Source organism: Triticum dicoccoides, chromosome 3A (genome assembly GCF_002162155.2).
Source record: "Triticum dicoccoides isolate Atlit2015 ecotype Zavitan chromosome 3A, WEW_v2.0, whole genome shotgun sequence".
NCBI lineage: Eukaryota > Viridiplantae > Streptophyta > Magnoliopsida > Poales > Poaceae > Triticum > Triticum dicoccoides.
This window is the reverse complement of record NC_041384.1, coordinates 743428482-743443877: the sequence shown is the minus strand read 5'-3', so window position 1 is coordinate 743443877 and position 15396 is coordinate 743428482. Positions and strand designations below refer to the sequence as shown.

Below are 15396 nucleotides of genomic sequence, written 5' to 3'. Positions count from 1 at the left end.
AGATCATACCAACAAAAGCACCAGACACTAACACAAACGCATATATGCATAAATGCTTCTGTGAGAACAAAAACCTGAATTTCGCAAGATTGGACTTATGAAGTCAATATAACTTTGCCTTTGTGGCACTACCCGGTAAGGATTCATCACAGCAAAAGAAGAACAAGAGTAACTTTATTCTCACCGGCGTTGCAACTTTCGCAAGAATGTCGCTAACGAAGACCATACAAATTATACTTAAAAACTTTAAACATACCTGGAAGGACCCGAGGCCCCATCACCTCGCCGCATGAGGCCGGAGGCCAGGGAACCACGCCCGCCGCCGATCAAAACCCTAGTCGTTGTCGCCTCTTCGTCTCATAACTCTCTCTCTCTCTCTCTTTCTCTCTCTCTCTCTAGATAGATAGATAGATAGATAGATAGATAGATAGATTTGGTTTCCTTTTTTAACCTGAATTTCTTTTGTGGTTTTTTAATGTTTTTTTAGTATGCTGGATTAGCTTCCTTGAAACCCATGAGGTGGGTAAAAGGCTTGATTAGCCTCAATGCATTTGGGCTTGCAAAAGCTGTTGGGATAAACCCCAAACAGATAATTTGTTGAGCCGTGCATAATAGGGATGGCACCCGCAGGGTGTGGATACGGGTGGAGCCTCCCCATACCCTTACCCGTTCACCCTGAACTTACCTATCACCCATACCCATACCCGTCAAGGGTACAACTTTTTCCCATACCCTTCACCCGTCAGGGTATATGGGTACCCACGGGGTAAAAATACCCGCATTTACAACACATCAAATTGAGTAGAAAATAGTTGTGAAAAGCAACATATAATCATAAATTATTAATAGCAACATATGTTAAACAACAATGCATAAAAGCACATTCTCAAAAACAAAACAACAAACTTGCACATAAAGCAACCCATTAAACAACAACACATAATCATAAATAACAACACATAATCATACACTTTAAGTTCACAAAATCACGATAAATTATAGAGATAATTTGACTGCACATTAGAGTTTTTACCTAGTGCGATGGGGGGGCGTAATACGTTAGAATATTAAAAAGGAAACCCACTTGTCAAAATTTTAGATGGGTACATGGGCATGGATTATACAATCGCATACCCATACCCTCTCTACCCGATGGGTATGATATTTTACCATTTAAGTACCCATGGGTAAAAAAAATTCCATACCCTTACCCTAATAGGGTTTTTACCCGCAGGGTACGCAGGTAATGGGTACCCATTGCCATCGCGTGCATACTTGCTAGGCCAAACTTTGGGCGCGGGAGTTAAATGATGCTTATAGTGAGATGTACGCTCCCCTCGCTCCCAACCTCTACAACAGTACTGGGCCGGCCTTGTACTGTAGCATGGTTTTCTCTGCTTTACAATTGTTTTTCTAGGTTTATCTAGTTTTCTATCTTTTTTGTTTTTATTTTTCTTTATGTTTCTTTGTTTCCTTTTTGATTTTGATTTTTAGTTTTCTTCGGTTTTCTCTAGCTGTCTTGGTTACTTTTCTGTTTTATATGACTTTTTTCCTTTTCTCTCTTTTTTTGTTTTCTCGGTTTTCTTCTGGTCTTTTGAAGCAAGTTAATATTTATTGTATATATCCGATATATTTTTTATACACGTTTAACACTTTTCAAATACATGATTAACCTTTTTTGAATATATGTTTTGATGCCTATTTTATTTTTACATAAACATTATACATTTTTTATACATAAAGAAATTTTATATATGTTTATCAATTTTAAAATACATGATTAAAAATTAAGAAATATGTTTTGACGTCCAGTTTTTTCATATATCTTGTACATTTCCCATACATAATAGTAAAATTCTCTTATATTCAATAATCAGTTTTCCAATAATTGATTAATATTTTCTCAGATATATGTTTTGATGCCTGAAACATTTTTCTTATACACGTTTAACATTTTTCATGTACATGATTAACATTTTTTACATTTATTTTAATGTCTACTTTTTTATACAGATTGTACAGTTTTCTTATGCAGACTTTTAATATATTTTTTCAAACATATGTTTTGATGTCAACTTTTTTTCATACATAATGTGCATTTTTCCTGTATGTCAGAAACTTTTGTATACACATTCAACACTTTTCAAATATCTGATTAACATTTGTTCAAATATATATTTTGATGTTAATGTTTTTCATACACCATGTACATTTTGTCTGTGCATTAGAAACAATTTTTATACACGTTTAACAACTTCTCATATATATGTTTCGATGTTTATTTTTTTCATACACATTGTCATTCTTTGTATTCACTGGAACATTTTTCTATACTTGTCAAACATTTTTCGAATGCATGGTTAACATTTACTTAAAACTGAATTTCAAATTATTGTATAATTCATATATATTTATATGTTTATAATATTCAAAATATAAACAGAAAAGTAAAAAAAAAGCAAACCGAAAAAATGTGAAAAAAATGAGCGCTTAAGGCGTGTGGACCTCCAGCGCGCTAGGCCAGCTCATTGCCGCCTGTTTCAGGCAAGACTTTGTTCGGTCTCACACTAAGTGACACATAGTCTTGTCTGAGAAAAAACTAAGCGATACATAGTCGCGCCCAACTTTAGCTTACGTTCATTAAAAAGGAAACTTTGGGCTGTGTCTGCGTCTGTATTGTGTTCACACAAAAAAAGTATCCGGTGTTCTTTTTCTTTTTTTTTAGGGTATCCTGTGTTTTTTTTCATGAATGACTTGTGTGTCCCATGAGTGCGTGAACCTGGATCTGAACCTAACACGTGGCAAAAAGAAAAGAAAAAGTGAGACATTTGTTCCTTGCTATTTTGTTGAGTACATGAACCTGAACAACTCAAAAAAAAAAATGACTCTGGCAAACACAAGCAGTAGTGAAGTACTCAAACTAAGCAGCCATGCAGGTGCAGCATACCGAAGTATAATGTAGCGCATGAGGGGTTAAGGCAAATTTGCTGCCTCATTACACAAGGTCCATAACTATCCCGACATGATTGTTCCTAATTTCTTGGCACCGGCGGTAACCCATATTGCCGCCTCAGTTTCGGAGGGGAAATCTTGTGGCAAAAGACGCTCATTCCATTCAGTGCAAGCAGGAGAGCAGAATACTACGCTTTAAGCAAATGTATCAACTATACCAGGACTCAGTCAGGACTAGGAGGCTCTGGTAGCTTCAGGAGAGCATTGTTCAGACCCTCACATAAGACTCCAATCGTCGCCGAATAACTAGGATGGCAGTTTCCAGCGATGGCGAGCATCATAGTATAACTACATGGCAGATTTCTGTAGTTGTTCAACATATAAAAGTGTTAACTAGGTGTACCTGAATATACCAATAGCAATGCCTTTCGTGGAGCAAAAGTATCATTTGCATTGCTGGACTGGGCCAGTTTGTTGTTGTCCCTTGGTAACTGCAATCGTGCACAACAGTATATACAGGAAAAAATTCTTAACAACAATCAAGCTTGAAAACAATCGACCAAATGACTGATACTAAGATACCTGAAATCCAAATACCCAAGCAACAAGAAAACAGAAGCCGTACAAGTCGTGAACACAATTATCTACATTGCCTACCCACAAACTTATATCATTCATATGGACTTGTCAAGCAACAAAACCAGTATCTTTTTCTGTAACTATTATACTGGATCTGCATTTGGGACCATAACTAACATATATAGCGTGGCTTAAATCCTGCAGAAGAACAACACAAAATGCCAATAACACAAGTAAAAAAAACTTCCTTGGATCCTCCAACCCAGAAAAACAACTGGTTTCACCATCACAACCACAAAAACCAGACATATGGCATCTCAGAACAAACAATGAATGGCTTCAAGGAAATGCAGAACAATCCAGGAGGAAAAATAGTGTGCAATCAATTTATATAGGATATAATAAGGGAGTAACATATCTCCATTCTCCAGCAAGTGAAATAACACAGAATCCTCACAGGTCCCAAACATTACATTTCAGTCTAGAACATACTCATGGTAAACTCGTTTACTGGACACAGACGCTGCTAAATCCAACATTCCGGCTACAAGAGTAAAGGCATGATCTGGCTTTATGATTCTTAAACCTCCTGGACGTTCAAACCTGCAGCGAAAAGATCATCACAGTTAGTAAGTGTTAACAAAACTGGCTGGCTGTGGGATTTGAGCAACAGACAGTAGGTCAGGGAAGCATGGAACAAGAGATACATGTCATAACGACTATATAAGCCTACTAAACACAATTTGAGCACACCTACCCAATACAGTCAGGTACAAAACTGAATAGTGTTTAACCACAAACATGGCAGATATATATGAGATTAACGACGCTATGTTTGCATTATGCGGTGACAACATCGCTGGAAATGCAAATTCGAACAAACAAGGATAACATTAGAGCTGACCAAATGTTAACTGATCTGTGCAGGACTACAAGTCTACAACTAAATAGTGCAATGGCATTGCAGAGAACAAGTAACTGTTGCCAAAGCTGGCCATGTGGCCAGCACAGACAATTACAACTGATACAACTGGGTATTGGTCTGTGGCAAAATAAAAACAATTTCTTGCGTCACTATGCTCGTAGGTGTGTTTTGCTATGCTGATAGCACCATGTATGAGCAACCAGGCCTGCCAGCATGCTTCTAGCTGATACAGTTGGGTGATGGTCTATTGCAAAATAAAAATAACAATTGTTTGTATCACAATGATTAACATTCCAGATTTACTTGCAGCTCGTATGTTCTTTGATGTGCGTAACAATCGAGAGCACTTGACCATAGAAGAAATCCGAGGAAAAAAGAGGGTGTGTGGGGGAGAGAAGGGAGCGGACCTGGGGGGAGGGACTGCTTGAGCTTGTTGGCCTTGTCGGTGTCGTGGACGCAGAGGGTGTAGAGGTACCTGGAGCAGCGGACCTTGAACTTGACGGCGTCCTTGGTCCTCTTGATCCGCACCGACCGCGCGTCCTTCCGCCGCGCCGTCAGCAGGAAGTCCTTGATCTCGTGGATCTGCTTCGGCTGCACCCCAAGAATACGTTCGCTAGTTAGCACATCGCCATGCGCCACGGAAGAAAGTGAGACATGCAAATCGTCGGAGGAGAGGGGCTCACCATGGTGGACGGCGGAGGTCGGCTGCGCAGATCCTAGGGGGGAGGCGGCGGCGGCGGGGGGGAAAGAGCAGGGGGAGGAGAAGAAGACACGGTGATGCCTGGCGAGCGAATTTATACCTAGAGAAACCTCGGGCCATCAGGCCATGGTATGGATGGGCCAGACCCGGGCCGGCCCAAAGTGGCAATGGAGAACGCGCAACAAGGATGACCATTTCTTAAACGGGACGGCCCATATAGAGGGAATGCAGAAGTGAGGTTCTTTCGGTTTGGGAGCATTGCATAAGCTTTCCTTCGCTTGGTTTCTTTTCCTGTTTATCTTTGGTTTATTCGGTTTTCTGTTTGGTTTTTCGCTTTTCTTTTTTCAAACGGTTTTGCTAATATAATCTAGATATGCCTTAAGTATTGCACATCCGGCACATCTAAGTCATATGTCATTGATGTTACATGAAGATTCGTGCGGAATTTTTTTTATTTATGTTTGATTTGATTGAATCACGTAGATGTGCAATCACTAGGTCAGTCTAGATGTGCTCTAGACAGACCATTTTTCAAAACCAAGCGTGAAATTTTCTAATTTTGAACTATTTTTAAAGTTCAGGCGTATTTTTAAAACTTATAAAGTTTTTTTAAAATTCGTTGATATTTTCCAAATCCAAAAAATTTATTCAAATTTTTGTCAACTTTTTAAAATTTTACAATCTTTTTTCATATTCACCAACTTTTTCGAGTTAACAAAAAAAACTTAGTTGTTTTATCCGGAGACAAAGATCCGCAAACGAAGAAAAGAACAACAAGAAAAGGCGTGTGAAACAAGCGAGCACATAGCGTAAAAGATTACTGGGTCTCGACCCATTTGCTCCCTATGCGATATGCAGTACATCGGCGCTAAAGGCATTGATTAGGAGCTCTCGTGTTCTCTTCATTGCTAGAAAATGGGCCATAATCTGTGTGTGGGGCTGGACTGGCAGTGAATAAAACCACAAGAATTAAGTTATGAAATTATAGTTAGTTAGTTAGTTTGTCTGCGCATTGCAAGGGAATATGTATTTTGGTGGTTTAATCCTGACTTGAAAGGTGCATCTAACACATGACATTGGTTACACATAATTTCATCGACATAGTAAACTCTAGGAAAAGAATCAATGATCTACTCTTCATCACCGGGAAATTATTTGTTTTCTTTTTTTACTGGTGTGTGGATCGGCGGTGAATGGAACCACTTCCGATTGAAGTTGCAAATTTCTTGTTACATTGACTATGTTTTTTACAGCTAAGTTTGACTCCCTACTGGAAAAGGCGAACCGTATGCTTCACATAGGTTGCACATGATTTGCATCAACTTAGCAACCAGTGGAAACAAATAATATCAAAGATTAGGCATAGAACTAACTTAACATAGTGGAATTTGTAATCTTGCATCAGTCTAGTCTTTCATGGTTGCTCGTTGGTGAAATAATATATGCTATAATGAACAAGGTTTCACCTTCATGCAAGGTTGACACCTTCGCATGCAAAAATTTGGGGCTACTCCTCCACCTCAAAAAAGTAATGTGGATCTCCACCCTCTTATTGATAAAGGAGGCTCTAGGCTTAAAAGGTTGGAGAGGTAAGTTGTTCAATATGGACGGAAGAATTGCTCTTGCCAAATATGTGCTCTCAGCCATCGAGGTTCTTCATATGACTATCTTTCCCCTCAGTAAGTGTGTGAGAAAAAAATTCAATAAATTGCAGTGTGCCTTCATTTTGGAGTGGTGAGGATGGTGACCACTATCTCGTTAATTGGTCGGTCTTTATCACCCGCGTGAGCCTGGAGGGCTCTAGGTGCTTGGTTCAGAGCGCTTTGGGAGGGCGCTCCATCTCCGTTGGTCATGGTTTGCAGGGGACCACTTCGAAGAGACAATGGAACATCTCGAATCTTCCATGTGATAAGGTCGATATGGAGCTTTTTTGTATATCTACCAAGGTGGTTGAGGGAGTCCTGGATTAGGGGGTTTCCGGACAGCCGGACTATATCCTTTGGCCGGACTGTTAGACTATGAAGATACAAGATTGAAGACTTCGTCCCATGTCCGGATAGGACTCTACTTGGTGTGGAAGGTAAGATAGGCAGTACGGATATGGATATCTCCTCCTTTGTAACCGACCTTGTGTAACCCTAGCCCCTCCGGTGTCTATATAAACCGGAGGATTTTAGTCCGTAGGACAACATACATGTTGGAAATATGCCCTAGAGGCAATAATAAAATGGTTATTATTGTATTTCCTTGTTCATGATAATTGTCTACTGTTCATGCTATAATTGTATTAACCAGAAACCGTAATACATGTGTGAATACATAGACCACAACATGTCCCTAGTAAGCCTCTAGTTGACTAGCTCGTTGATCAATAGATGGTCATGGTTTCCTGACCATGCACATTGGATGTCATTGATAACAGGATCACATCATTAGGAGAATGATGTGATGGACAAGACCCAATCCTAAGCCTAGCACAAGATCGTATAGTTCGTCTGCTAAAGCTTTTCTAATGTCAAGTATCATTTCCTTAGACCATGAGATTGTGCAACTTCCGGATACCGTAGGAATGCTTTGGGTGTACCAAATGCCACAACGTAACTGGGTGGCTATAAAGGTGCACTATGGGTATCTCCGGAAGTGTCTGTTGGGTTGGCATGAATCGAGACTGGGATTTGTCACTCCGTGTAAACAGAGAGGTATCTCTGGGCCCACTCGGTAGTACATCATCATAATGTGCACAATGTGACCAAGGAGTTGATCACGGGATGATGTGTTACGGAACGAGTAAAGAGACTTGCCGGTAACGAGATTGAACAAGGTATCGAGATACCGACGATCGAATCTCGGGCAAGTACTATACCGGTAGACAAAGGGAATTGTATACGGGATTGACTGAATCCTTGACATCGTGGTTCATCCAGTGAGATCATCGTGGAGCATGTGGGAGCCAACATGGGTATCCAGATCCCACTGTTGGTTATTGACCAGAGAGATGTCTCGGTCATGTCTGCATTATTCCCGAGCCCGTAGGGTCTACACACTTAAGGTTCGACGACGCTAGGGTTATAGGGAAAGTATGTACGCGGTTACCGAATGTTGTTCGGAGTCCCGGATGAGATCCTGGACGTCACGAGGAGTTCCGAAATGGTCCGGAGGTGAAGATTGATATATTGGACGAAGGGTTTTGGAGTCCGGAAGTGTTCCGGAGGTATCGGGTGATGACCAGCATGACCGAAAGGTGTTTCGGGAGCCCCGGCAAGTGTTGGGGGCCTTCATGGGCCAAGGGAAGGGGGCAAACCAGCCCACTAAGGGGCTGCGCGCCCCCTCACCTATTCCCACGTGACCAGGGGGTTTGGAGCGCCCCATCTAGGGTTCCCACCTCCTGGCTTGGGGGCCAAGTCACCCAAGGGGGAGATCCCATCTGCCCTGGCCGCCGCCCCCCTAGGGGAAACCCTAGGGCGCCTCCCCTCGCCCTTGCCCCTATATATAGTGGAGGTTTTGGGGCTGCACAACACACGAGTCTCTCTCTCCCAAGGCGTAGCCCTACCTCTCTCCCTCCTCGTCTCTCGTAGTGCTTGGCGAAGCCCTGCTGGAGTACCGCGCTCCTCCACCACCACCATGCTGTCGTGCTGCTGCTGGACGGAGTCTTCCCCAACCTCTCCCTCTCTCCTTGCTGGATCAAGGCATGGGAGACGTCACCTGGCTGCACGTGTGTTGAACACGGAGGCGCCGTTGTTCGGCGCTTAGATCGGAATCGACCGCGATCTGAATCGCTACGAGTATGACTACCTCATCCGCGTTCTAGTAACGCTTCCGCTTAGCGATCTTCAAGGGTATGAAGATGCACTCCCTCTCTCTCATTGCTAGTATCTCCTAGATTGATCTTGGTGATCACACATAGGAAAATTTTGAATTTCTGCTGCGATCCCCAACAGTGGCATCATGATCTAGGTCTATGCATAGATTCTATGCACGAGTAGAACACAAAGCAGTTGTGGGCGATGATTTGTTCAATTTGCTTACCGTTACTAGTCTTATCTTGATCCGGCGGCATTGTGGGATGAAGCGGCCCGGACCGACCTTACACGTATGCTTACGTGAGACTGGTTCCACCGACTGGCATGCACTTGATGCATAAGGTGGCTGGCGGGTGTCTGTCTCTCCCACTTTAGTCGGATCGGATTCGATGAAAAGGGTCCTTATGATGGGTAAATAGCAATTGGCATATCACCGTTGTGGTTTTGCGTAGGTAAGAAATGTTCTTGCTAGAAACCCATAGCAGCCACGTAAAACATGCAACAACAATTAGAGGACGTTTAACTTGTTTTTGCAGGGTATGCTATGTGATGTGATATGGCCAAAAGGATGTGATGATTGATATATGTGATGTATGAGATTGATCATGTTCTTGTAATAGGAATCACGACTTGCATGTCGATGAGTATGACAACCGGCAAGAGCCATAGGAGTTGTCTTAATTTATTTATTACCTGCGTGTCAATGAAAACGCCATGTAATTACTTTACTTTATTGCTAACCGTTAGCCGTAGTAGTAGAAGTAATAGTTGGCGAGGCAACTTCATGAAGACACAATGATGGAGATCATGCTGTCATGCCGGTGACGATGGTGTTCATGTTGTGCCTCGAAGATGGAGATCAAAGGCGCAAGATGATATTGGCCATATCATGTCACTTTATGATTTGCATGTGATGTTTGTCATGTTTTTACATCTTATTTGCTTAGAATGACGGTAGCATAAATAAGATGATCCCTCATTAAAATATCAAGAATTGTGTTCCCCCTAACTGTGCACCGTTGCTAAGGCCTGTTGTTCCGAAGCACCACGTGATGATCGGGTGTGATAGGTTCTAACATTCGCATACAGCGGGTGTAAGCCAGATTTACACATGCAATACACTTAGGTTAATTTGACGAGCCAAGCATGTACAGACATGGCCTCGGAACACGGAAGACCGAAAAGGTCGAACATGAGTCGTATAGTGGATACGATCAACATGAAGATGTTCACCGATGATGACTAGTCCGTCTCACGTGATGATCGGACACGGCCTGGTTGACTCGGATCATGTATCACTTAGATGACTAGAGGGATGTCTATCTGAGTGGGAGTTCATTAAATAATTTGATTAGATGAACTTAATTATCATGAACATAGTCAAAAGGTCTTTGCAAATTATGTCGTAGCTTACGCTTTAGTTCTACTGTTTTAGATATGTTCCTAGAGAAAATTTAGTTGAAAGTTGTTAGTAGCAATTATGCGGACTGGGTCCGTAAACTGAGGATTGTCCTCATTGCTGCGCAGAAGGATTATGTCCTTAATGCACCGCTCAGTGAGCTGAACCTCGAGCATCGGTTGTGGATGTTGCAAACATCTGACATACACGTTTTGATGACTACATGATAGTTCAGTGCGTAATGCTAAATGGTTTAGAATTGAGGCACCAAAGACTTTTTTGAAACATCGCAGAACATATGAGATGTTCCAAGGACTGAAATTGGGATTTCAGGCTAGTGCCCACGTCAAGAGGTATGAGACCTCTGACAAGTTTCCCAAGCATGCAAACTAAGGAGAAAAGCTCAATCGTTGAGCATGTGCTCAGATTGTATGAGTACTACAATCGCTTGAATCGAGTGGGAGTTGATCTTCCAGACAAGATAGTGATGGTTCTCCAAAGTCACTGCCACTAAGCTACTAGAGCTTCCTGATGAACTATAACATATCAGGGATAGATATGATGATCCTTGAGCTATTCGCGACACCGCGAAAGTAGAAATCAAATAGGAGCATCAATTGTTGATGGTTAGTAAAACCACTAGTTTCAAGAAGGGCAAGGGCAAGGAAGGGATACTTCATGAGACGGCAAATCAGTTGTTGTTCTAGTAAAGAAACCCAAGGTTGAACCAAACCCAAGACTAAGTGCTTCTGTAATGAGGAGAACGGTCACTAAAGCAGAACCACCCTAGATACTTGGTAGATGAGAAGGCTGGCAAGGTTGACAGAAGTATGTATTGGACATATATTAAATGTGTACTTTACTAGTACTCCTAGTAGCAGCAGCGTATTAGATACCGGTTCGGTTGCTAAGTGTTAGTAACTCGAAATAAAAGGCTACAGAATAAACGGAGACCAGCTGAAGGTGAGATGATGATATGTGTTGGAAGTGTTTCCAAGGTTGATATCATCAAGCATCGCATGCTCCCTCTACCATCGAGATTGGTGTTAAACCTAAATAATTGTTATGTGGTGTTTGCATTGAGCATAGACATGATTGGATTATGTTTATCGCAATACGGTTATTCATTTAAAGAGAATAATGGTTACTCTGTTTATTTGAATAATACCTTCAATGGTCTTGCACCTAAAATGAATGGTTCATTGAATCTCGATCGTAGTGCTACACATGTTCATGCCAAAAGATATAAGATAGTAATGATAGTACCACATACTTGTGGCACTGCCATTTGAGTCATATTGGTATAAAACGCATGAAGAAGCTCCATGTTGATGGATCTTTGGACTCACTTGTTTTGAAAAGATTGAGACATGCGAACCATGTCTATTGGTAGATATGCATGAAGAAACTCCATGCAGATGGATCATTTGGACTCACTTGATTTTGAATCACTTGAGACATGCAAATCATACCACATGGGCAAGATGACTGAAAGGCCTCGTTTTTAGTAAGATGGTACAAGAAAGCAACTTGTTGGAAGTAATACATTTTGATGTGTGCAGTCCAATGAGTGCTGAGGCACGCAGTGGATATCGTTATGTTCTTACTTCACAGATGATTTGAGTAGATGTTGAGTATATTTACTTGATGAAACACAAGTCTGAATTATTGAACGGTTTAAGTAATTTCAGAGTGAAGTTGAAGATTGTCGTGACAAGATGATAAAATGTATATGATATGACCATAGAGATGAATATCTGAGTTACGAGTTTGGCACACAATTAAGACATTGTGGAAATTGTTTCACAACTAATACCGCCTGGACCACCACAGTGTGATGGTGTGTCCGAACATCACAACTGCACCCTATTGGATATGGTGCATACCATGATGTCTCTTATCGAATTACCACTATTGTTTATGGGTTAGGCATTAGAGACAACCGCACTCACTTTAAATAGGGCACCACACAATTCCGTTGAGACGACGCCGTATGAACTATGGTTTAGAGAAACCTAAGATGTTGTTTCTTAAAAGTTTGGGGCTGTGATGCTTATTTGGAAAAGTTTCAGGCTGATAAGCTCGAACCCAAAGCGGATAAATGCATCTTCATAGAATACCCAAAAATAGTTGGGTATACCTCCTATTTCAGATCCGGAAGCAAAAGTGATTGTTTCTAGAAACGGCTGGAGGAAAAGTTTCTCTCGAAAGAATTGAGTGGGAGGATGGTGGAGACTTGATGAGGTTATTGAACCGTCACTTCAACTAGTGTGTAGCAGGGCACAGGAAGTTGTTCCTGTGGCACTTACACCAATTGAAGTGGAAGCTTATGATAGTGATCATGAAACTTCGGATCAAGTCACTACCAAACCTCATAGGTCGACAAGGATGCATACTACTTCAGAGTGGTATGTAATCCTGTCTTGGAAGTCATGTTGCTAGACAACAATGAACCTACGAGCTATGGAGAAGTGATGGTGGGCCCAGATTCCGAAGAATGGCTCGAGGCCATAAAATCCGAGAGAGGATCCATGTATAAAGAAAGTATAGACTTTGAAAGAACCACTTGATGGTCGTAAGGCTGTTGGGTGCAGATGGATTTTAAAAGGAAGACAGACAAAGATGGTAAGTGTCACCATTAAGAAAGCTCGACTTGTCGTTAAGATGTTTCCCGACAAGTTCAAGGAGTTGACTACGATGAGACTTTCTCACTCGTAGCGATGCTAAGAGTCTGTTGGAATTATGTTAGCAGTTACTACATTATTTATGAAATCTTGCAGATAGATGTAAAAACATTGTTTCCTCGACATTTTTCTTGAGGAAAGGTTGTATGTGATACAACCAGAAGGTTTTGTCAATCCTGAAAGATGCTGACAAGTATGCAAAGCTCCAGCAATCCTTCTAAGGACTGGAGTAAGCATCTCGGAGTTGGAATGTACGCTTTGATGAGATGATCAAAGATTTTGGGTTTATACAAAGTTTATGAGAAACTTGTATTTCCAAAGAAGTGAGCGGGAGCACTATAGATTTTTTTATGAGTATATGTTGTTAACATATTGTTGATAAGAAATGATGTAGAATTTCTTGAAAGCATGCAGGGTTATTTGAAAAGTGTTTTTCAATGGAAAATCTGGATTAAGCTACTTGAACATTGAGCATCAAGATCTATAAGGATAGATCAAAAACGCTTAATAGTACTTTCGAATGAATACATACCGTGACAAGATTTTGAAGGAGTTAAAAATAGATCAGCAAATAAGGAGTTCTTAGCTGTGTTAGAAGGTGTGAATATTGAGTAAGACTCAAGACCTGACCACGACAGAGGAGAGAGAAAGGACGAAGGTCGTCCCCTATGCTTTAGACATAGGCTCTACAGTATGCTATGCTGTGTACCGCACCTGAAGTGTGCCTTGCCATGAGTCAGACAAGGGGTACAAGAGTGATCCAGGAATGGATCACACGACAGCGGTCGAACTTATCCTTAGTAACTAGTGGACTAAGGAATTTTCTCGATTATGGAGGTGGTAAAAGAGTTCATCATAAAAGGTTACGTCGATGCAAACTTTGACATTAAACCGGATGACTCTGAGTAGTAAACCGGATTCGTATAGTAGAACAGTTATTTGGAATAGCTCCAAGTAGCGCGTGGTAGCTGCATCTACAAGATGACATAGAGGTTTGTAAAGCACACATGGATCTGAAAGGTTCAGACTCATTGACTAATAAACCTCTCTCACAAGCAAGATATGAACAAACCCCATGGGTGTTGGATTCATTGCAATCACATAGTGATGTGAACTAGATTATTGACTCTAGTGCAACTGGGAGACTGTTGGAAATATGCCCTAGAGGCAATAATAAAATGGTTATTATTGTATTTCCTTGTTCATGATAATTGTCTATTGTTCATGCTATAATTGTATTAACCGGAAACCGTAATACATGTGTGAATAAATAGAACACAACATGTCCCTAGTAAGCCTCTAGTTGACTAGCTCGTTGATAAATAGATGGTCATGGTTTCCTGACCATGGGCATTGGATGTCATTGATAACGGGATCACATCATTAGGAGAATGATGTGATGGACAAGACCCAATCCTAAGCCTAGCACAAGATCGTATAGTTCGTCTGCTAAAGCTTTTCTAATGACAAGTATCATTTCCTTAGACCATGAGATTGTGCAACTCCCGGATACCGTAGGAATGCTTTGGGTGTACCAAACGCCACAACGTAACTGGGTGGCTATAAAGGTGCACTACGGGTATCTTCGAAAGTGTCTGTTGGGTTGGCACGAATCGAGACTGGGATTTGTCACTCCGTGTAAACGGAGAGGTATCTCTGGGCCCACTCGGTAGGACATCATCATAATGTGCACAATGTGACCAAGGAGTTGATCACGGGATGATGTGTTACGGAACGAGTAAAGAGACTTGCCGGTAGCGAGATTTAACAAGGTATCGAGATACCGATGATCGTATCTCGGGCAAGTACTATACCGGTAGACAAAGGGAATTGTATACGGGATTGACTGAATCCTTGACATCGTGGTTCATCCGATGAGATCATCGTGGAACATGTGGGAGCCAACATGGGTATCCAGATCCCGCTGTTGGTTATTGACCAGAGAGATGTCTCGGTCATGTCTGCATTATTCCCGAGCCCGTAGGGTCTACACACTTAAGGTTCGAGGATGCTAGGGTTATAGGGAAGGTATGTACGCGGTTACCGAATGTTGTTCGGAGTCCCGGATGAGATCCCGGACGTCACGAGGCGTTCCGGAATGGTCCAGAGGTGAAGATTGATATATTGGACGAAGGGTTTTGGAGTCCGGAAGTCTTCCGGAGGTACCGGGTGATGACCAGCATGACCGAAAGGTGTTTCGGGAGCCCCGGCAAGTGTTGGGGGCTTCATGGGCCAAGGGAAGGGGGCAAACCAGCCCACTAAGGGGTTGTGCGCCCCCCTCACCTATTCCAACGTGACCAGGGGGTTTGGAGCGCCCCATTTAGGGTTCCCCACCTCCTGGCTTGGGGGCCAAGTCA

At 41.8% G+C, this 15396-nt stretch overlaps 1 protein-coding gene across 1 annotated transcript; it reads right to left on the bottom strand.

Annotated features, from left to right (window-relative positions):
- Nucleotides 1–3893: 3893 nt before the first annotated feature.
- On the bottom strand, nt 3894–5231 carry LOC119270624 (60S ribosomal protein L38-like). The gene is made up of 3 exons (XM_037552643.1): nt 5140–5231; nt 4864–5047; nt 3894–4134 (listed from the first exon to the last, which is right to left on the bottom strand). The coding sequence occupies exons 1-3, from the start codon at nt 5140–5142 to the stop codon at nt 4112–4114; spliced, it is 210 nt and encodes a 69-aa protein (XP_037408540.1). The 5' UTR covers nt 5143–5231; the 3' UTR covers nt 3894–4111.
- Nucleotides 5232–15396: the final 10165 nt, after the last annotated feature.

Excerpts from the sequence above, each read along its gene's own strand:
- LOC119270624 (XM_037552643.1), bottom strand. Across the intron at positions 4,135-4,863 it reads CAAGCAGTCCCTCCCCCCAG|GTTTGAACGTCCAGGAGGTT; the intron begins GTCCGCTCCCTT and ends TTTTCGCTGCAG.